Below are 23038 nucleotides of genomic sequence, written 5' to 3'. Positions count from 1 at the left end.
AATTAGATCCAGGCTAGACTTATTCTAAATCTTATTTATATCTAGCAATAAAATACTGAGATATCATTTTAAAAATTTAACATTATTGATTTTGTTTTTGTTTTTTGTAAAGCATTATTGATTTTTGGAATGACGAATAACATGTATACCGGCATTTCACTGTCACATCACATGCACGCAACCCACTTGCAGAACACAAAGAGAGACCTTTCAAACGATCTTAACTTGGCTAATTACTATTATATGGCCGTGGTTAGGAGTTAATTATATGGGTACATTAAGGCAATGTCATCTAATTAGTGGTTATTTGTCTTAAACCTTGAAGATAAGATGCACTTTTATAGGCACGAAAAATGGGCACATGTTGAAATTGCAATACTCTATATTTGAACTGGAATAATACTATATTTATCATATTCTTATACCACATTTTTATATCATTTTACGTGTCATTATTTTACTGGACAAGTTTTTTTTGAATTTTTAAATTTTTGTTTTTATTTTTTAATGTTCAATATATGAATGCCATGTAAGTTACCACATAAGATGATATAAAATTATAGTATAAAAATGTAGAATATTTAGCACCACTTATGTGAATATGTATTAGATATGATTAAATACCCCTCTTTTTTAGAGTGTTTTTTTTTTTTTTGTTGTTATTTTCCCAATAAAATAAAGTACATTTTGAGCTCATCTACACCAATGTGCATTTCCTGATTAACATGTACGTTCTTATCTGAATTCATTTTGTACCGGAACAGCATTTAGGTTGGAAAGATGGAATTGCCCTTTTGTTCGGAGAGTCGGATTTATTTTTCTCTTTATTTTTTGTTCAGATGGTGTTGTGTTAGATAGTAGTATGGATACCATACCAGAGATGGCTGGAAAGGACCATCCTACTACAACAGAGTTGAGTTGTTAATGGATTGGGATGAAATAAACTTTGCCAAGTGTGACATATAATATATATATATAGGTGGAGTATGTTATATCTTGCTATTTATATACTTGTGTAGCATTCGATTAAATTCATTTGCATTAATATTTTGTCTAATGTTTTACGTAGCAGTCGATAAAATCTATTTGCATCAACATTTTGTCTGACGGTAACACTAGATAGTAATATAGTATATTAACATACATGTAAACAAATTACTACTCTCTCTTTTGAATGACCAGAATCGGAACTTCTTAAAGCTAGGCCATGCAGCAGAAATTGATCAACATAAAAGAGCGAACTCATAATGGCTGCGATTTAATATTTATTATCTCACTTTTCTTCAAAACAAAGAAAAGGGTACGTACAAAGAATAGAGCGCCTATTATTCTAAAGTAAACAAGCAATAGTTTTGACAAGAATCAACACATACAAGAGCAAGCAATCCGGCCAGAATTCACTTATTTTTGTGCTCCTCTGCTTTATTTTTATATCACTTATTCGATCAAAGAATTTAAGATTGTATGACGATGAAGGGTGAAATGCTTGATTGGAGCTCCCAGAGCTCAAAAATTCCATTGACAAAGTCATAGTAACCACCTCTGAGTGCTAGTTTTTTCTCCAAGACTGCCTCTTTAACATAAGGATAAGTTTGTAGGTTTTTGAGGGACAAATTTACTGACTCCTGCATTGAATTATTTAAGAAGATGCAAATTAAGTAATATTAATTTCAACCACAAATATAATAATAATTGTACCCAATTATATATGGAAAAGTATAAAAGAGTTTGGGTGGCTTAATTAAATTGCCATGCTTACTCTTGCACAAGCCTCACACTGTTCCTCGAATGACTCATTGCCATGCTCTGTCATAACCTTAGCCTTGGCAGATGAACCAATTTTCACCCATTCATCTATAAAGTCACTGCAAATTTCAATCAAATTGGATGCAAATTCATTAGCAATTTATAATGATTTGTGTTCCATTTTTAGTAAAATATCCATCCCTTAGTTTCAATCAAACACTTTTCTGTTATCTTCCACAAGCTACAATTTTTTTTTTTTGGGATAAACACAAGCTACAACTTTTGTATGTAAAAAGCCTTACAAGGTAGTAGAACCATCCTCTGGATAAGACATAAGCCTCTTTATCCCACCACAGTGGCTATGTCCAATGACCAAGATATTTTCCACCTATAACATTTTCTCCTTGTTATTATTCATAAATACTTTGATAAAAAGTGAGGTGAAAAGAAGTAGTACTGATATTTATTGAATTAAATAAATCTAAGAATTTTGGGGAAAACAGAATAAATTTGAAACTATTTGTATTGTATTCACCCCAAGTTCTTCCACAGCATATTCTATGGTTGCTCCAACTCCCAAGTGTTTTAGCTGCAAAGCAAATAACAAATATTAGTTGAATAATACGTACATGATTACTATAAGATATATCTTTAATTAATAGGAATTAAATTTTAAAAGATTGATTAGAATAACTAAATCAAACCTGGTCAAATGCAGGAACCATGTTAGCAATGTTGCGGACAATAAAAGCTTCTCCAGGTTGGAATTGAAGGATGTGCGAGGGGCTCACTCTAGAGTCCGAGCATGCAAATACCATAAACTGCATGGGAGATTAGACTGATTAGTTACTAATTAATTAAATATGTTAAATTAATTAGTTGATTTTAAGATGTTATGGGGCTTTCTTCCTCGAAAAAAAAGATGTTATGGGGCATTGTATGAATTAAGGCTTAATCTAGTTTAGGCCCAAACAGTACCTTGGGGTTCTGTCCTTGGGCAAGCTCATTGAACAAATCCGGATGTGTGCTGCAAGATCAGCCCAAAGTGAAAATAAATAAAGAAAATAGAATAATGTTATTTTGAAAGAAATGAACCTCTTTTCAGAATGTTAAAGAGACCCAGCGCTATCTGAATCTCATATTAGAAGCAGCAAAAACAACAACGTACAAAATAATTTGATATTCTTACTCGAAATAGTTGGCCTTGAAGTACTTGAACCCATCTACAATTCTTTCAACCGGGTCAGAGGAACCCGACGGTTCGAACGGTCCGGTTAGTTTGGGGCCTTTGGGCCATTGCAACTCAGCCGTCTGGTTCTCAAATGTGGCAGTAGCCATAACGTCCAAGTCGTCCTTCTCACTGCAACCAAGTTACATTTCAACTGAATTAATTTAATAATAATAATAATAATAATAATAATAATAATAATATGAATGAGTATGAAACCTGAGGAGCGTCTTCAGGAGATCTTGAATGGACATATCAGATAACTGGTTAGTCATCAATTTGTCTAGCTACTTTCTTTCTGCAAGTTGAAGAATCACAAATTAATTAGTAATTGCAAAAAGATATTCAATATATAAATATATATACTTGTTGAATTTGTTAGCACTAATTAGCTTCCGCGGCAGTACTCGTTTTTATATTAACTACAGAATTTTTCATTTGTGAATTTTTCATGCATACACACACACATATATATAATTTCGTTCACCATCGTTGTCATCACCATTACCACTATCATTACTATCACCATGGTTGCTACCTCTAGTTCTCGTACTCATTAAGAAGAGTTAACAAGGTCGAGCTCCATTTACACTAAGAGTAGTCAAGAAGTACTATATATATATATCAGAAAAGTTCAAAAAGGTGTTTGAAATAGCATATATAGTTCAGTTAAAAGTAAATTAAAATGTAACTAAACCGTACGTTTTCAAGAATAAATCTTCTCTACGAATTTAAAGAGAATTTGCTGCTTGCTAATCGATACAAATTGATGACAAAATTAAACACAACACAACTATCTTTACCGCAAAGGGTAGAGCTTCTATTTATAGCTAGTTTTATAGACCAAGTCCAACTTTTTTTTTTAGGCCAAGTCCAACTTTAACTATGTTGTTTCCTTTGACCACTATTATTCTCAAGTCTCTTTCAGTATTGTACCACGCGGAGAAAATAAAGGACCACAATAGTCAATTCGTGGTTATGACGTGGTAAAATTAATACAAACAACTGACAAGTCTACTCCACTGCTGTGCATAAAATTGTGCCTTTGTTTAAACTTTTTTTTGGCCAAGCCTTTGTTTAAACTTTAAACTACGTCATAACCATTTAGAATTCTTTGTATGTTGCATTATGCCCACTAGAAAAACGCATAATAATTAATTATTAATTAAAGATGATATCCATGTTACATTTTTAACGTATAAGCGCACATGCAGAACAAATACAGAATACATCATATATAATATATTTGTCAATGCTAGACAATAACATGGCTAGCTAACCGAGTAACGCATATGTGAACTTGCTATATGGAAGTTTCCATTTGACAGGAAATGTTGTTTGTCGCAAACCTTGAATATGAAATGCATTCATCAATTTCGTGGGTAGGACAAATGGGCACGTGAAAAACTCCAGTCTGTTCAATTAACTTTAATTGCCTATACGCATGTATGCATGTGTGAATATGAGAAAGAGTGATTTTATTCTCACCTTATGTCCTATTTATCTACCCACCACTTATAAAAATATTAATTATATGTTTTTGTTTTATGAAATGATCTCTAAAGACTTTTGTAAATAAAAAAAAATACTTTATGTACCAACCCATTTCTCTACACCTTTAATATATAAAGAAAACCACTTTAGATTCATGAATTGTAATTTTGCTTTGTTTTTTTTCTTATGCAGAAATTTATTCACAATTTGTCTCTATTGTTTCCAATATCTGAATTTTTTCTAGATCATTTTATATTCCCAAAGACCCCTTATTTTTAATTGTTTTGTTTGATTTGTTCTCCTATTCACAATCCTACCCTAACATAAAAGTTCTTGGACCATTACCAAAGTTTGAATTTATAGGTTGATTTAACCCTGCCCCTCCTCTCGATCTCACTCTCTTCCTATCCGAATAGGAGTATGTATGACGTTGTATATGGGTCCAAATTTTGGTGGATGAATAGAGTTTAGCGTTTGTGGAAGAAAGAAAATATGGAGGAAGAAAGGGGTGGAATACTGGAATGAGTGTTTATTAGTAAAGGTATTTTAAGAAGGGCAGTGTTTGAGTACTTAGAAATGAGTACAAGCTTGTCTTCACAATCAATCACATGAGTCCATAATGAGGTCCACCATGAGAGAAGGTGGTGGGCTCCATCATATACTCATGTGATTGGTTATAAGGATAAACTTGGTACTCATTTATGAGTACCCAAGTATTTTTCTATATTGAGGGTGAAAAAAGAAGATTATTATTTATTAAATTTAAAAGGAGGCGAAATTTAGGATGAGTGAAAAAATAAGACATAGGCATGGGAATAGTAGTACTCTATAAGAAATATATGATCCAATTAAGTCCTTTTGTAGTTTTTAATTACTTCCCCAACACCAATAACGCATTGTACGTCTGAAGCTGTGAAGTTACCGTCAAATCTTCTGTAAATTTTGCACTAATTTAATCAAAACATGACACTTCTTAATCGAGTTTCTTTTTGGCGAAAATAAATACATTTTGTGCTTCCCCATATCAATATTAATATTGCATATCGAAGCTGTCGTTGCCCTAATGCTTTAAGATTAACTTTTCTTCAAACAAGAAAATAGTTTGAACTAGTTGGAATGTGTAACATGCATGACAATTTTGACTTGCCTAACTATTGAAAAATATTGGCATTAATTTGCTTGACAAACAGTAATGAGACCCATTGCGCGGAAACACGATCTGTATATCATTGTTGAATGGGTCTTGCTTGTTGATTAATTCTATTGGTTTTGTTCTTCTAGATCACAGCTTCTTTTTTTCTTCTTTTGGGGAATACAAAACTTTAAACATACATACTGTTAAAATAATTAGAAACATATGCTTACTGTACTTGGTACCAACTATGTACTAGAAGAGAGTTCGTTAATTGTGAATCAAAGAAGACGCCTTCATCGCCATTGACAACAAAAAAACATCACCATGACTATGAATTATATGAATCTACTCTCTCCTCCCTTTCTCTCTCGTTTGCATTCATCAAGATTGTTGCTAGAGTTTTGGTGAGAATGGAAGGTGGTGAGACAACAGCACATTGTGTGACTGCTTTTGCATTTTTGTTTTTTGGTGAAATGATTATGAAAGCCCATAAATTAGAATAATAATTTGTGCCTCTAATATAAGTAGTCCAAAATAACTAGAGCAGCACAAAATGTGAACCAAAAGACTTGTTAATACGATGGAAATACGTTGGGATATAATTTTTTATATATAATTCAGATTTAAATCTTACCTTCAACGATTTAATGACAAGCTCCTATAGATAGGGATGTTCCTTTTGGGCTCATGAGAATGACGAAATGCAAGCGTCAAAGTGATCGCTTGCATTCGAGGATTACTGTTAACACTTAATTTCCAAGACTCCTGAGATATGTAATTTCCAAGACCTCAACTTTGAGAACATTCAGTCCAGAAAAAAGAAAAAAAGAAAAAAAAAACTTTGAGTACGTTATGTGAAGCCCAAGTAACTCTTTCAAAGTTAAAGCCCTTATATAGTTAAAAGAGTTAGGTGAGCCCACAATCAATGCTAAAATCCTGGTTACCCAGACAAACGAATCCTCATTGACATCTTCATCATATATAATCAATGATTATAAGTTATTAGGGTCAATGTGGCCTTGAGCATCAGCACCATCATGAAAACCGAAAAGGGCTTTTCTCAGAGGTGCTTCAGCTCTTGCTAACTTTTATGTAGAGTGCAGACATGTAATTAATAAAGAGTAAAAATGACTCCAGTTGAAAACATATTCTTTAGGAAAGCTCACAGAACAGACAAACAAACACAAACGCATGCATTTTTGTATTTACAGGCACAGCCATGTGTGGTGAACATCATCATGATCTCAACTAGTCACTGTCTGAATATCCCAGAAGGCCAAAGATAAAAAGACAAAAAATTGCAAGCTAATGAAACGATATGAAATTTTTTCTTTTTTTAAAAAAGAGAGAAAAAAATCACAGCATTAACATTATGCAAGCAACTCAGTAATTCAACATGCATTGGGGGGGGTCCCAATTTCCCAGTTCTAGTTGCCGACAGCATGGTTCCAGTACTTATGAATTTATCATGGATGCAATGATAACTACAAAGAAGTCAACCAATAATGAGGAGCAACCCAGATTCAATTCCTAATCTTATCAATTCAGTGTGTAATAGGCATAGGATTCCCAAGCACTTTTAACAAACATTCCCACAATTTTTTCAAGTTAGGCAATCATTAGGGTAATATATATGCATAATTAGGGTATCATCATATGCAAAAGCTTCTTCCTATAAGAAAGAAACCCTGCCACAGCAAAACATATCCTAGAATTCCTATTCACTTGCAGCATCCATCAGCTCATGCTCAACATGAGAAGACGGACTCCCATTCATCTTCTCTTGGTATGGCTCCTGCTTGCAGCTTCTCAATACCACTACTACACTATTGATGTTCAAGCTATTGAGTCAGGTAAGCCACTATCTTCTATTTTACTTGATGTGACAAGTGTAGCAAACATTTTAAGAAGATTCAACATCACTAAAAAAGGAAATATAACTGAGCAGATTGTACCTTGTTCCTTCAAAATTAATACATATTGGCTTTCTCTGTTGCTGCCCACAGTTCAGTTCAAGCTCAATCCTGCACAGCCCAGCTCGAGGTCGAGTTCAGCCACCAGATATGTATTTCCTACTTGGGTGTGTATAGAGCTTAAAGAGTGCAATTTCTATCTAAGTAAATCTATCATCACCATTCATTTACTTGATGTAATATTAACTTGACTCTTTGAATCTTTGTTCAACACTAAAAAACAGGTAGCTGGAAAGAAGATTCATAAAGCTCCATCAGGGCCCAACCCAGTAGGGAATCATCGCCCTCCATCTAAGCAATAAACATTTTGATGCACTTGTACTTAACGTAGCAAGCAGAACTAATTAATGATCATTATATTTGCTAAAGGCCAAATAAGGTCAGTTGTATTCAAGTAGGTGAAAAAACCTCTCCTTTGAGGTATGTGCTTGTACAAACTGGAATTTAGAAGATTTGAATTCGAAATTTTTATACATAGGCATATTTGTTAGTGTAGAACTTCCCTAATCAAAATATCCAGTAAAATTTTTAACATAAACATTAATCCTGGAATTACGAAAAAAAAAAAAAAAAAACTTTTAAAACTCAAAGCATAAAATACAATGTCCTAAGCAGGGTTTCCAATTTCCTTTGCAGTTGTGATAAAAGGCTTAAAAAATAGGCCAATCCTTTTAATGTGCAAGATACACGCATTCAAAAGATAACTTGTCATCCTAAAGGCTCAGGTAAGTTGCAGAAGGGTGAAAAGGGAAAACATTAAAACATTTTCAGGCCTGCTAAGTAAAGCTTACAGATTTGGCAAAACCAGCTATGTTGATTTCGAAGCTCATTAATTTAGTTTACCTATTTCCTAATTAATTTATAAGATCAAAGAATCCAATTGAGTTCTTATCTTTCAAGATATCGATTCGCCGCAAACCCAAACTTGCAAGCATGTTATGTCTTCTTTTTTTATCTACTTAGTAGTTCATGCAAGTTGCAACAAATCTCACCCTGTGGAATGAAAGAGTCTAAACAGAAGAGAATTAATTATCATGATTTGCATTATATCTCAAAATGAACCAACATAAAGTTGGTGATATATTAACAACAATACACTTCGCTGAGATATACAGGACTCACCGTGAACTACAAACTTAACCAGTATACAGTAAATTTATACTGCACGCTTCCTTTTAGATCGCTTGCTTCTCCTTGGCCTAGGATAATCTGGAAGATCTTTGCTAACAGTAGAAGCATACACCTCCTCTAGAACCTCCTCACCCTGATAGGACCTCTGGATCAGTTTCCCAAATGCCAAACTTAAACAATTTTTATACATAAATGACATCCTAAAGTTCACTAATCGGATAATTTTGGCATCTCTGCTTTACAAAGATGGATTGTGGTTTATTTACACACTAACAGAAAATAAACCAAGACCCAAATCTCTCAACCTACATTCATGTTTTGAACTTGTTCAAAGTATATAGAGTGTTAATACTAACTACGGAGAATGAACAATTCTAACAGTAGAATAAACTCTAGTTACTGGTAGGATACTCTAGTTAATGGAAACTCATAACACTAAATTTTGAATTTTACCTTGTCATTGGTCTCTTCATCTGAACCATCTTCAGAATCAGATGCAGAAGCCAGTGTCTGAACCTCTTCATCCGGTAATGCCTTGCTCAGCTTTTTCTTTTTCTCTTCTTCTCTTAATTCCCTAAATCTGTTGATCATCATTTTTCATTTAGTCAGGAAGAGAACTTTCTAAAGAATTTGATAATATACTATTATGCATTCTGCAGAGTAAAACACTAACCTCCTGCCAGGTTGTGCTGGCTCAGAATCTGATCGCTTTGCACGTCCTGCTGTAATGATTCCACTTGCATTCTCATTCACAACAGGCTTTGCACCTCCTAATTTCCGTAGCCATACTTGTTGTGCTGTGCTCAGGACGTTGTTTGTGAACCTGAAAACCACATGGCAGCAAAAAAAAATCAACTTTGAAATTTTGAATATATATCTTTCAAAGTCGCACTAGATAAAGCTTGAAAAGGGAAAAATATTATTTTATCACTGGATAGATTGCATTTTGAGGAAAGCAATGCAATATTCCATTACCATGAAAGTGCTGGCGACCACATAAAGAATGATAAAAATATAATTAATACATGAAAATGAATTGGAAGGGTAAGCTTTACAGTATAATATAAAAGCACTACTAACTGCAGCAGCATGAATCTTGTAGTGTGAATGCAGAAAACTCATTAATGATAGGCTATCCCCAAAATTTTGACCATGAATACCAAAAACTTTGACCTTAAATATAAAAAAAATAAGGCCAAATCAGAAATTCTAAAAGCCCTAGTCACAAAAAATAAGTACTTTAAGACATTAAGAGGAAGGAGTGCATTAATGTGCCTCAACAGGTCCCTTTAGGGAAGTCCCAAGCAAAAGCCAACCAGTAACTTGTGTATTAGTATGTTGCAAGCATGAAAAAGATAAATCAAGTAAGTTTATTAATGAGAAACCAACCAGTAAATTGATAATCCTGAAGGAACGGACAAGGAGAAGTAACCAATCATGAGGGGAAGAAACTTGAATACAAGAAGTGTGTTCTTTTGAGTTGGATCATCAGTCTGCCAAATGAAGAGTTACGGTTACAAAAAGGGAAACAAAAATCTAATATAATCCAGATAATTGGGATAATTGGCTCATATCTGAATGACCCAGGTTTGAGTCCCTGCAACCACATTGTTTTTGTAGCAAAAGGAATAAAAAAATGAAAACCAAAATAGAGAAGCCAATATCAATAAAGACACAAGTCTTTACCTGTGGAGGCTTCATGAGCTCCATTGAAACATACTGAGACACAACAAGAAGGACAGGTAAAACAAGGTATGCTGCAGTATCTGACCAGCCCAATGGTGGATGGCCATCCTGCATGAAAAGTTATACATTGTTAAAACCAGTTGCAATGCACAAGTGTGTGAAAGAAACTTGGATATTTAATGCCTCAGTAGTAATATGATACAACTAATCAACTAAAGCAGGTATGCCAAAATTTCAGTGGTAAATTGCAGTCTTTGCAGACCCTCCGAGGTTCATTGGCAGCTCATAGACCTCTCTGGAATATTTACCATCCATAATATGCATTTAAAGATCCACAACTCAAAGTGTAAAATAGTAGAAAAGATATCGAATGTGAATCCAGGGCAAAACTTCGGCGACAAAAACTGTAATTTAGCCAACATTTAATCTAAAAGATATTTTATTTTCTTAGATGACAGAAAATAATCAAATTTGGGACACTGAAAAGACAAAAGATTTGGGGGAGGAATCTCTCCACCCTCGGTGCTCTGAAACATATCATTGAAAAAAACAAGATAGAGAAAAAACAAAGATACATCTATAAATTCCTAAAATTTGTCCACAGTCAAGCTATCTTGAAAGGTAGAGTAGTAAGCAAAACACAAAAAAAGAAGTATTCTGACTATGAACCAAAGGTTTCTACATCACTAAAGTTTCAAACATGCGCCTAGAACTTAGAAGTACGTTGAAGTCCAAATATCAGTGTCTAGCATAAAGCTTCTACAATAAAGGTGGATTAAATTTAGCAGTATACCAATTTTTAGCTACATAACTCTTAACAAAATTTTCTTACCACAAATGGAAACAGCCAAGAAATGCCAGATCCACTTTGTCGAGCGGCTATTGAAGTTGGCCCACCCAGAGAAGGGATCCAAAAGAAACCTTCTGTCAACAATCCCTTTGAGTAAAATGAAAATTAAAATCAGCGATTTTTATTTTTTTATTTTTTAATGATAATAGCCATTCTCGTCACTAAAATCTAACAGTAATAACGATCTATTAATTACCTCATTTGCTACATTTGAAAGAGCTTGATAGAGACCTATCCACACTGGTATTGTGGCCAAAGTTGGTAAACAACCTACAATGAAAAATCAAGTTAGAACCGTCATAATATGCCTCAATTCGACACACAGCAACACAACAACACAATCAAGCAAATCAGTTTATTTTCAATACACTAACTCAAAATCATATAGGAAAACATCAAATTTTAGTTTTACCAGTTAAACTGAAAATGATAATGCTTTCACAATATCTTAAGATGAACCAACACAGCTCACAATTACCTATTATTACTAATTTCTGAACCTAAAAAGTCATAAAACTCGTGTAAGATGCAAATTCGGCCTGAAAAGAACTTGTAGTAGAAAGTGTTTCAGATTCAAGCACAGTGTTAAATTATCAATCCAGAATGGATACGAACACATACATGAGCATACTAAATGATAAATTAAACAATTACCTGCTAATGGATTAACCCCAGCCTGACGATATAGCCGTGATGTCTCAAGTTGTATTCTTTCCTAAAGTGAGCATACCAGAATGAAGAGATTAGATAGCATACCATTGTTAACATAAGAAAGCAAAGGTAGGAAAATATAGCAACAAGTACTCCAACTCAATTGAGATTAAGCATCACCTGATTGCCCTTATATCTTTCTTGAATGGCTTTAATTTTGGGTTGAAGGTTTTGCATAGCCAATGTCGATTCTACCTACATATTAATTATATTGTAAGAAAAAAAAAAAACACAATTCGTTCAACAAAATTGAGCCAAAGTTTAAGCAAGCAAACACCGAATTACCTGTTGCTTTGTGAGAGGCAATGTGGCAACTTTAACGATAACTGTAAGCAATATAATTGCGAATCCGTACGCATATGGCACGTGCACAGCCGTAAGTCCATCTTTCAAAATCTATTACAATTCAAACCAGAAGCAATAAGCCGAAAAACAAAAAACAAAAAACAAAAAGATGAAATTATTTTTCTCACAAAATTGAATAATTATGTGAAATTCAAACTTGGAACGACCTTGAGCACGAACTCCATGCCTTCGGAGATGAAGCCGAACCAGCCGCCATTCTTCTGAGCCGCGTCAGCGGAGGTCGAGACGGCGTCGGATGAAGCGGGGTCCACGGCGACGGCGGCGTCGGCTAGCGTGTAGAGGAGGCCCTCGGCTCGGCTGAAAATTGAGCTGAGGTCGACGCCTGAATCGAAGGGATTGATTGGAGGAACGTCGTGGAGGCTGAACTTGATTCTGGTGGTGACGAGTCCGTTACCGTTACGGTACGGGAAGGTGTAGGGCCCACGGCGAGAGATGGACGGTAGAGATGTGCCGATGAACGGCGTGGATGAGATTAGAGTCTTCGCCATGGGATTGGTTTTATGAGTGCGTCTCAGACTCTCTCAGTGGTACATGGGAGAGCGAGTGGAAGAGATGAGGAGGGGTTGGCAGTGGAAGAAGGAGAGAGGCAGAGAGCGGGTACGGCTGAGGATATTTTTTTTATTTTTCGGATTATCCGGAATATTACGAGTCGCCGAAGATTTAGGTGCGCCAATTATGAAAGGTCGTTGTTCGGGCCAATGGGAACTCCCCACGTCATGATGCCCGGGCTGCGTCGTCATTTTACCGTATACAATTGCGTGGTTAATCCAAGCTCAAGTATTTTAAGCTCACGTGGCAGGTTTTGGGTTGCTAGATATACGGGGTTCACCTAAATCCTGTAACATGCTAATTATACAAGTGGCTTAGTTGTGATTTATATATATATATATATAAATTCATTAGAAAAATACTTTTAAAAAGAGTTAAGTTGATAGATGAGTCATGAGTGAGTCGGATTTTATATTATTGAGTTCGATACATTAAATTTGAAAAAATAGAGAGTTAAATGCATTTTTTTTTTAGCATGAGCTAAATGCATTGATTAATGTCCCTTAATTTTGACCAGCAATTTTGATTGAGGTGTTAATAACAAGTATCGATCCAAAAAGTTACTCTCATTACTTTTCCATTTCGAAAAAAAACTTCATAGATCGATCCTTTATTACTGGCTAAATTAGTAATGCCATATGATCCCAAACCCAATTCGAAAATAACTTCATTCTTCACGTACCTTGCAGATTTCTTGTAGAAACTAAGAAATTGAATATTCTTAGCTGATATTGATAAGCTAGGTAAGAAGGATGGTCCAATTTTTTCCACAAAGGATGGTGGAAGTATGGAACGAATGGGAACTCCGAGTAATGATAGTCTGTGCTTAGAAATGATCCTAATCTTCTTTGGAAGTCGACGAATCATGGATTGTAAGTAGTCTGTGCACCTTGGGGGTCCAGACACCATTACTGCTTACTCATTGGAGGACAATGAACTTTGGTTGAGGCACCTTCTAAGCCTAGTGGTCCAAGTTGGAGTGGCTATCTACATCTTTATCAAATCATGGACAGGAAGCCGGTGTTTGCAGCTGGAGTTATCAAGTATGGAGAGAGGACTTGGGTCCTGCGATCTCTTACTTTCGAACAAAGTTGAGTTGTGATCGACAACAAGTACTGGTCGGAATCCATGGCACAATTCAATCTCATTGGGTGCTTGGGAGAATATTGCAGTCACCGAGAATTGAAGAGAAATGGAATATAATAACGGACGTGTGGATAGAGATGTTGTGCTATGCAGCATGCCAATGTGGATGGAACCACCACCATGCATGCAACAGCTTAGGCGTGGAGGAGAGCTTCTTACTCATGTTTGCCGATCATGACAAATCTTGCCTTGAGTGAAGAATTTTAGGGATAACCCAATCATGCACTACCTTCCTCCTACTTTCCGCCTCCTAGAGCCTACGTATATTTGGGTTCAAAACTTCTCTCTAACTTCTACTCAAATAAAGCTCGATAGTTAATATTTCCACTTTTTTTTTATTGGACTTCATATTTCAACTTAATTGGGTTAAATAATTTTCGACTCAAGCTTGACTTTGGCTTCATATTAAATAGTTGTATTTTCTCTCTTTTCTTTTCTTGTTTTAAATGGAAGATATGTATATTAAAAATTGAGTGGATATAGCATTTTACGTAACCAAAAATATAGCTTAGCGTTATATTTTTGAGTTAAATACATTAATTGAGGTGCTTTAAATTTTACTAAGAAGAAAATTATTATCCTTTCATATTGACCAGAAATTTTAATTCAGGTGTTAATAACAAGTAGCCAACAAGTTTTTCTCATTACTTTTCGTTTTCTTCACTACTTCTGGAATATATATATATATGCTTGGCCTTAAATCCTCTGAAATACTCTGGGTAAAGTAAATGCATATGATCCCAACCCCAATTCGAAAGAAATCTTCAATCTTCTGACTACTTTATTAATTAATTCTTCTTTTTTTCATACAAATGATCAAACTAAACCAAATTCAGGAAACGTGTGTAACGTAGTGAAAGATCAAAACGGGGTATGGCTAATTCTCAATCACTTTAATTGTTCGAGAGTACTGAGAACTAAGAGACTGTAATGTACTGGATGGCCAGTCCAAAACCTTAATTTTGCACCAAACATGAGACAGAACACTTATCCATTTTAGAGAGCAAATTTGCTCATGATCACCACCTTAATTTGGTGGTGAGCATCACCATTCTATTTAAGATGTGACATGTGTCATACCTGCTAATCATGGTTAATTTGTATAATAAATACAGTTAAATATTTAGATTATAATTTTTGAAATTCTTTTAATCTAACAAAAAAACTTGAATTAATAAAGAATAAAAAAACCATTCAGCGTTTTTTTATGTTTCTTCTGCCACCAACGAAACACCATTCCGGTGGGAACCTCAAATACCCCGCGCCTCGTCGTTTCTTATTGGAGTAAAGAAATGCCTAATTAATGCACTTTTTGTTTTCAGTTTACTGTTTACCCCAAACAAGTAACACACAGCTTGTCCGATCACTATTTCTCTTTTCTTGTAAGTTGTAACTTTAATTAATTTGGATTATATATTATACTTTAATTGGTTATCCAGGTTTGATATCCCGTGTCACTATATATATGATCATTCCGACCTGGATTTTAAAGAAACTCCACTCTTTCAAAGTTTGGTTTTCTTGTTGTTCAAGATCATGCAATTGGCCCCTGTCGAGCTTCATCACTTTAAGGTCTTGGGTGCATTTAGTTATATATATGATGGGCCAAATTAGTGATAGGCTTAACATTATACATTTCTATATCATCTTAATTTTTTATGGAGGATATTTATTTACAGTTGCAAAGCACAATGTAATTAGAGATAGCTTTGTAAAACTCGAATCTATCAAAAAAATAATACTAATAAAACTCAATCACTAGCTATGACACAAGACTGGCTCAAAGAAGCTTACAAGTCAATGTAGAGGCCGGCCTACTCTGCATGAACCTTTAGCCGGCCCAGAATTCGATATTGCTAATAATCTTGACTATGCAGCCCATTGAGCCTGGATTAGTGTCCTTACGTGAATCTCGATCATTTATTTATACAATGGATTTGGGTCCAACAATAAACGAATTGTATCCATTGACCAACCATCTAAAAATCAGATATTGATTACCAATTTATAACTCGAATACTTTCTACTGAACTATAAGTGACTTACTCTCCACTATCATGCATGTAAAAAAAAAATACAAATAAAATATTTCACAACATTGACAATTTGACACTAATATTCTTTTATCAAACAGTCTAGCAACATATATAATTATCCATATATACGTTCTAATAAGATGAGTACGTAATATTGTTGATGTTCATAAACTGTCAATAGAATATTCTATTAAATTTGAATAATAATTTTCAAAATTGGATTGAAAAAGACATAGAACTGGATTACATTTGATGATCAAGTTAAAGTTTTTATTATAAGTGCATGTTAATTGTTAAGACATTCATGACCAATAATTAAGACCCCATCTACCACGTCTTAGAGAAATATTCTTTAACACTAAAAACCCAACCAGTAGCAAAACCAGTGATGATTTTTAACCCAATTAACATTGATCAATCATTTTCACAACAGCTTTGTCCTCCAGAAAAAAAATCATAGAAAGGCTGGTCATCGCCAGGACCACCCACAATCTCACAAGACCCAAAAGCAGTGGAAAAATTCTCAGGTCCACCCGAACCACTAGAGGGGTTTTCTTCTCTCCCTTGTAAAATGCCTGTGGGTTGCAAAGGAAAGAGTGGCAGTGTTTCTTGATCATCACAGTCGATCAATTTGTTCGTGGCATCATTGATATTGCCACCAACGCCGCTGCTATAACCATTGATATCACCACCACTGGAGGTTCTTGTTGGCTTGTCCAATTTCTCAGTCCTTGGCCTCCTCCTGACCCCAACAGATAGAGGCACCTTGGGAAATGGATGAGATTGTTGATGGTAGAACCCTATTTCACTCTGAACTGGTATATAATATGGGCTGCATATCACTGAAAACAATAACACCAAGTTAAATTAAGACCAATTGCGAACAAAAAGATCATGAAAAGCTCTAGTTTGTGAGGGAAGAATATTATATACAAAACATTATACAACTCTCTCTCTCTCTCACATTCAACATATGACATGTCAATAGTCATATCACCAATTTTGTAAAAGAAACATTATATATATACACGGTTGTATGTAGAAATAAAAGTACCAGACATGAAAATGACAATAAGATCAAAGTCAAACAATAAAATTTGATATGCATTTGGTGATAATAATTACCATTTGGGCAAGGATGATAACTAGGAGGAGGAAAAATTTGGTGAGTAGGGGGGTGGTAAAAGCGGTTGAGATAGGCCATGCTCTCTTGCTTCTGCTTCTGCCTTTGCCTTGCCTTGTGATTCTGAAACCAATAGAACACATTCTTTCCCTCAATGTGGCCAAAAGTCCTGAGCCTACTCGTTATCTGCTGTATTTGGTCAGCACTAGGCGTCCTTATTCCTTGCCTGTACAAATTCTCAAGCATGCTTATCTGCTCCTTGGTCGGGTTCCATCGACAGCTGGCCGGGGTACCAGCCCCAGCCGAACCACCCTGCACGTGTTGGTCCAGGACTACTACATTATTATCATTGCCCTCCATGGTTTTTTCTCTTGTCTTTGACTCTTTGTTGTTCAAAGGTTTAGGGGTTATGATATGAAGAGGGATAGGAGAAGAAGACTTAAAGAAAAAGAGAGAGCGAGAGCGAGAGCGAATGGGGTTTGGGTTACTTTTTGCATGGCTTATAACTTATTTGTATTGTTTAATTTATAGAGGGGGGATACAGAGCGTCAAACAAAAACGACAGAGAGAGAGAGATAGGGGATTGACATGCGTATTGTTTTTGGTGCTGAATATCTCTGAAAACATGGCGGGTAGCGGCTGGGAGTGGTACTGAGGAGGCTATTGGGTTGCTTTTCGTCGTGTTCGTTCGGAATTGTAGTGAGGATGGGTCAAATGACGGTTTTGCCCATGGCCTCTTTTTGCTAGGTTCTATGAAGGTGATTTTGTTAACCTTAATGTTGCCATCTCGGGAACGACAGAGATATAAGCCTATGAGAGAGAGATCAAGGAAGGGTATAATTGTCATTGGGGATGAAAAAAGACAGCCGGTTGGGTAGTAAGGTGTAGGCAAGGGCTAGGCTTTGGGAATTGAAATGGGAGCAGATAGGTCCAGACTCCAGAGAGAGAGAGAGAGAGAGAGAGAGAGATGAAGTTGGATCGTCTAGGGTTTTGGGTTGATGAGGGTGGTGTATGGTGGGAGTTGGGATGGTGTTTTATGGCTCAGCTAGCTGGGTCGGGTGTGGTTCAGTGCCCAATAACCCATTGCCAACAGTTTGCAAATATCCTATAATTAACAAACAATTAATGAAAAGTTATGCATCCCAAATATCTATCTAATATTTTCACAATATCAAAGAAAAACTTGAAAGTAAGGCAAATCAGGTGAGTTCCATTAATTTAATTTAACTTGATTTTTTTTTTTGCCAGAATTTATCTTAATTTAATAATTAGTAATTAATCAAATTATTGTAAATATGAACTTTAACTAATTTAGACACCTATCTGGATTAATCGAGGACCATTCGTCTCACAATAAATTCATTATTAAGCCCAATGTGATTGTCCCATCTGTTCTCCCAGAGTTTTCTTAATTATATACAGTCACTCACGCACCATTGATTTGTGTGAGACTCTTACCCATCAAAGGCTGTCAATTATTATGCATGCATATTAATCAGCTAGCCCACATTTCTTCGTTTTTCAATGTTTGTCGATTCTGATTATTTCTAACCCACCTCATCATTGTTGGATTTACATAAGAATGCACAGTACTACAGTAGTCAATTTGAATATTAATTATTTACCAAATTCACACCAACTAAAAGCTCCTTAATTCATTCTCACAAATGAGAAAATATTTCCTTTCAGAAAAAACAGAATTGAGAGGATTTTCCAAACCCTTCAAATTTAATGATGACATTTTAAATTAAAAATGTTATAAGTTGTTAATAACCCATGCAATGGGACGAGGAGAAGAACATTAGTAAGATGATAGTATGTATACATCTTCAGTATTACTCTCATCGCGTAACCGAAGAGAATACACAATACTAGAAAGAATGGATTTAGAAGCAACAAGTTTTGGTCAGCATTCAGCAACTAATGTGGAAAATAATATTTTAATGGCGGATCCAAAAATTAATAAATAAAAAATTATAATATTAGTTAACACTCATAAAATTGGAATAGTAATAGATACCTTTAATACGACTCCAAATTAAATATATACAGTTATTTACATACGAAAATTTTACTCATTGATCGAAAAATTAATGGTGGTGTAAAGTTAGAAACAAAATGAGAGGAACACTATATATATATATATATGTTCATGCGCCATAAATGCCTGAAAGCACACACAAACAGAAGCTACATGTAGGCCATAGGTCAATCAAATAGGAATTGCAAAAAAGAGGCCGGCGAGGATATAATAGGTGGAGGCTGTGGAGCCAGCGAGCATGCGTGATAAAAGGGTCATATATGTTGCGCTGACTATGATGCTCTCTAGTCTCAGATTGTATGTATTTTAGGCATGTTTTTAGGTAATATCCTAGTAGACTAGTTATTTGCTGTTGCGTGTTGTGAACTTGTGATACATATATATTATATATATATATATATGAAGCTAGCTTATATATGAAGCTAGCTTGTGCCGCCACCTTGCAGCGCCGCCTCGTTAACCACAACATCATCTTCATGTACATGCTTCCTCTCTGCCCTATCTGTCTCTGCATGCATGCTTTTGTTTTTAGCACCCAATTCGACGCAGCTAATTACTTGGTGGATCGACTCGTATTTAATTTGATTTTCTCTCTCATCTGGTATCTCTTTCCTTTTCGATGTTGTAGGTTTAGGTTTAGGTAGCTAGGTTACTTTTCCCTACACCATTCTGCATGCGACAATGGTCCTTTTAACCTGCTCTATTTGGCCGGAGGTGTTTTACCCATTTTTGGCCTAACATTCATGATTCATCTATCAATCAATACTTTTTGCATTCATCGATCAATTCCCTTAATTAAACAAACAATGTTTCTCAACTCTCCTACATGGGTTGGATCTTACACTACAAGAAAAATATATTTGGGCGACCAAACTTTGGGCGACGAACATATATTCGTCGCCCAAAGAAATTTAGGGCGACGAACAAGAAAATTTGTCGCTCAAAATCATAAAGGTTTGGGCGACGAACATGTTCGTCGCCCAAAGTTACTTTGGGCGACGAACCACAAGTTCCTCGCCCAAGGTAACTTTGGGCGACGAACCCATTTCGTCGCCTAAACATTAACAACAAACAATTAATTGGGAAATACATTGGGCGAGGAATATATATGTTCGTCGCCCAAAGTGCCTTTGGGCGAGGAACACGAAAATTTGTCGCCCAAACTTACTTTGGGTGACAAAATATTTCCTCGCCCAAACTATGTTTGAGCGAGGAATATACATTTCGTCGCCCAAAGACACTTTGGGTGACGAAATTATGTTCGTCGCCCAAACATAGTTTGGGCGAGGAATATGTTCGTCACCCAAAGGATCATCCTGTTTTGTAATAATGGTTTGGGCGAGGAATCTCAAAATTCGTCGCCCAAAGTTAGTTTGGGCGACGAAATTTTAGGTTCCTCGCCCAAGATCACTTTGGGCGACGAAATTTGTAGTTCCTCGCCCAAAGTAAGAATATTTTTTTGTTTACAATTTTATATATGTAATAGCATACTATACGATTGTATTTCCAAAGATCATAACCATTCATTTTTTAATTCCCCACTTAAGGATCATCCATGCAAAAAATTAGCTCAATCGGAGATGTAGAAGTTAGGTAACGGTGGTTGAACTTATGAACGATTGTAAATTTTCTAATACGAATCGAAGTATAAGATGAATTCCGATTTAGCCGATTTTTTGCAGGGATGATCTTCCAGTATAAACGAATAGAATGAACGGTTCCGATCATTAAAATCACATTGTAGTCTTCACAAATTGTTGAATCACCAAAATTTCTACCCAAAAGTTAATATAATTATACTCTTCAAGTGTATTTGTATGTAGAAGATCACTTTTGTATTGTGTTTTTAACGATCCGAACCGATCATTCCTTAGTGCCTCACTTAAGGATCATCTATGCAAAAAATTAGCTCAATCGGAGATGTAGAAGTTAGGTAACGGTGGTTGAACTTATGAACGATTGTAAATTTTGTAATACGAATCGAAGTATGAGATGAATTCCGATTTAGCCGATTTTTTGCAGGGATGATCTTCCAGTATAAACGAATAGAATGAACGGTTCCGATCGTTAAAATCACATTGTAGTCTTCACAAATTGTTGAATCACCAAAATTTCTACCCAAAAGTTAATATAATTATACTCTTTAAGTGTATTTGTATGTAGAAGATCACTTTTGTATTGTGTTTTTAACGATCCGAACCGATCATTCCTTAGTGCCTCACTTAAGGATCATCTATGCAAAAAATTAGCTCAATCGGAGATGTAGAAGTTAGGTAACGGTGGTTGAACTTATGAACGATTGTAAATTTTGTAATACGAATCGAAGTATGAGATGAATTCCGATTTAGCCGATTTTTTGCAGGGATGATCTTCCAGTATAAACGAATAGAATGAACGGTTCCGATCGTTAAAATCACATTGTAGTCTTCACAAATTGTTGAATCACCAAAATTTCTACCCAAAAGTTAATATAATTATACTTTTTAAGTGTATTTGTATGTAGAAGATCACTTTTGTATTGTGTTTTTAACGATCCGAACCGATCATTCCTTAGTGCCTCACTCAAAGATCATCCATGCAAAAAATTAACTCAATTGGAGATGTAGAAGTTAGGTTTAGCATTTAGGATGTAAGAACGATCTTGATTCTTATAATAATAATCGAACGGGTAGATGAACTCCGATTGAGCCGATTTTTTCCAGGGTTGATCTTTGAGTGTGAACATATATGAAGAATGGCTCTGATTGTGATAATCACGTTGTGGTCTTCACAATTATTGAAGCTACAAGGTTTTAACGAAAGAGTTGATATAATTTTAGTCTTCAAATGCAAAAATCACTGATTTATATGTAGAACTTTATATGTCGATTGTGTTTTTAACGATCTGAACCGTTCATTTATTAGTTTGTCACTCAAAGATCATTCCTCTAAAATATTAGGTCAATTGGAGATCTAGAAGTTTGGTATTGGAGCTCGAACGTATGAACGACTATGGTTCATAAAAAAATTCAACTTTGGGCGACGAAATATAGTTTTAAGCGACGAACAGTGCGTCGCCCAAAGTCTGAAATTATGGCGGGATAAAACGGTGCCCTAAAGTCAACGACTTTGGGCGACGAATTCATTTTCGTCGCTTTAATATACTTGGGGCGACGAACATGAATTCGTCGCCCAAAGTAACTTTGGGCGACGAACTTGTTAATTCCTCGCCTAAAGTCACTTTGGGCGACGAATTCATTTTCGTCGCCCAAAGTCTTTAAATTTAAACCCATCTCTGGGTTCAATTCAGTCAGCTCACTCGATCCCTCAACCCACCCTCGCCTCGCAGCGCCTCCTCCTTGTCCCTCACCCTCGCCTCGCAGCGCCTCCTCCTTCCTCCCTCCGCCTCCTCCTCCTCCTCCCTCCTCCCCGAAACCCAAAACCGCCCCCCCCCCCATCGGCATCCCACCCCCCGCGAAAACCCACCCCCCTACCGAAACCCACCCCCCCCATCGGAGACCCACCCGCCCCTCCCCACCCTCGCCGAGACCCACCCCCGAAAATACCCCCCCCCCCCACAGCCGAAACCAGTCACCCAAAAACCCCCCCCCCCCCCACCTCGAAGCCGAAAGCAGCAGCTCACAGGTTTTTTTTTTTTTTTTTTTTTTTTTGAATTTATGGTATTTTCTGATATTTTATGGTATTTTCTGGTATTTTATGGTATTTTCTGGTATTTTATGGTATTTTCTGTTTTTTATTGGTATTTTCTGTTTTTTATTGGTATTTTCTGTTTTTTTATGGTATTTTCTGTTTTTTATGTTTTCTAATATTGTGGATTTTGTAC

The 23038-nt window shown here is 35.7% G+C and overlaps 4 protein-coding genes across 5 annotated transcripts; 1 reads left to right on the top strand and 3 right to left on the bottom strand.

Moving 5' to 3' along the window:
- Positions 1-1257: 1257 nt before the first annotated feature.
- LOC147296586 (carbonic anhydrase 2-like) lies at positions 1258-3753 on the bottom strand. The gene is made up of 9 exons (XM_086235802.1): positions 3677-3753; positions 3194-3272; positions 2936-3106; positions 2725-2773; positions 2451-2567; positions 2282-2335; positions 2049-2134; positions 1760-1865; positions 1258-1625 (listed from the first exon to the last, which is right to left on the bottom strand). Exons 2-9 carry the CDS (start codon positions 3247-3249, stop codon positions 1455-1457), a joined length of 810 nt encoding a protein of 269 aa, XP_086091928.1. The 5' UTR covers positions 3250-3272; positions 3677-3753; the 3' UTR covers positions 1258-1454.
- A 3458-nt stretch (positions 3754-7211) lies between these two features.
- ALB3 (63 kDa inner membrane family protein) lies at positions 7212-12950 on the bottom strand. Of its 2 annotated transcripts, XR_015122840.1 has the most exons (13): positions 12467-12950; positions 12240-12350; positions 12075-12149; positions 11898-11958; positions 11440-11513; positions 11226-11330; positions 10394-10501; positions 10097-10200; positions 9381-9530; positions 9161-9287; positions 8699-8840; positions 7559-7627; positions 7212-7429 (listed from the first exon to the last, which is right to left on the bottom strand). XR_015122840.1 is itself a non-coding variant. In XM_086246801.1 (11 exons), the coding sequence occupies exons 1-11, from the start codon at positions 12806-12808 to the stop codon at positions 8733-8735; spliced, it is 1365 nt and encodes a 454-aa protein (XP_086102927.1). In that variant the 5' UTR covers positions 12809-12950; the 3' UTR covers positions 8588-8732. The 2 variants fall into 2 exon arrangements, 1 of the variants encoding a protein (XP_086102927.1); XM_086246801.1 differs by lacking the exons at positions 7212-7429; positions 7559-7627 and having other exon boundaries at positions 8588-8840.
- On the top strand, positions 7263-8586 carry LOC147296585 (CLAVATA3/ESR (CLE)-related protein 46-like). The gene is made up of 3 exons (XM_086246813.1): positions 7263-7456; positions 7610-7683; positions 7801-8586. The coding sequence occupies exons 1-3, from the start codon at positions 7348-7350 to the stop codon at positions 7876-7878; spliced, it is 261 nt and encodes an 86-aa protein (XP_086102939.1). The 5' UTR covers positions 7263-7347; the 3' UTR covers positions 7879-8586.
- A 3515-nt stretch (positions 12951-16465) lies between the features above and the next one.
- On the bottom strand, positions 16466-17534 carry LOC147296583 (WUSCHEL-related homeobox 2-like). Its single transcript, XM_086229438.1, has 2 exons — positions 17177-17534; positions 16466-16893 (listed from the first exon to the last, which is right to left on the bottom strand). Exons 1-2 carry the CDS (start codon positions 17532-17534, stop codon positions 16466-16468), a joined length of 786 nt encoding a protein of 261 aa, XP_086085564.1.
- Between the last annotated feature and the right edge of the window lie 5504 nt (positions 17535-23038).

The sequence above is a fragment of the Dryas octopetala genome, chromosome 1 (genome assembly GCF_963921425.1).
Source record: "Dryas octopetala chromosome 1, drDryOcto1.1, whole genome shotgun sequence".
Lineage (NCBI taxonomy): Eukaryota > Viridiplantae > Streptophyta > Magnoliopsida > Rosales > Rosaceae > Dryas > Dryas octopetala.
This window is presented reverse-complemented; position numbering and strand designations above follow the sequence as displayed.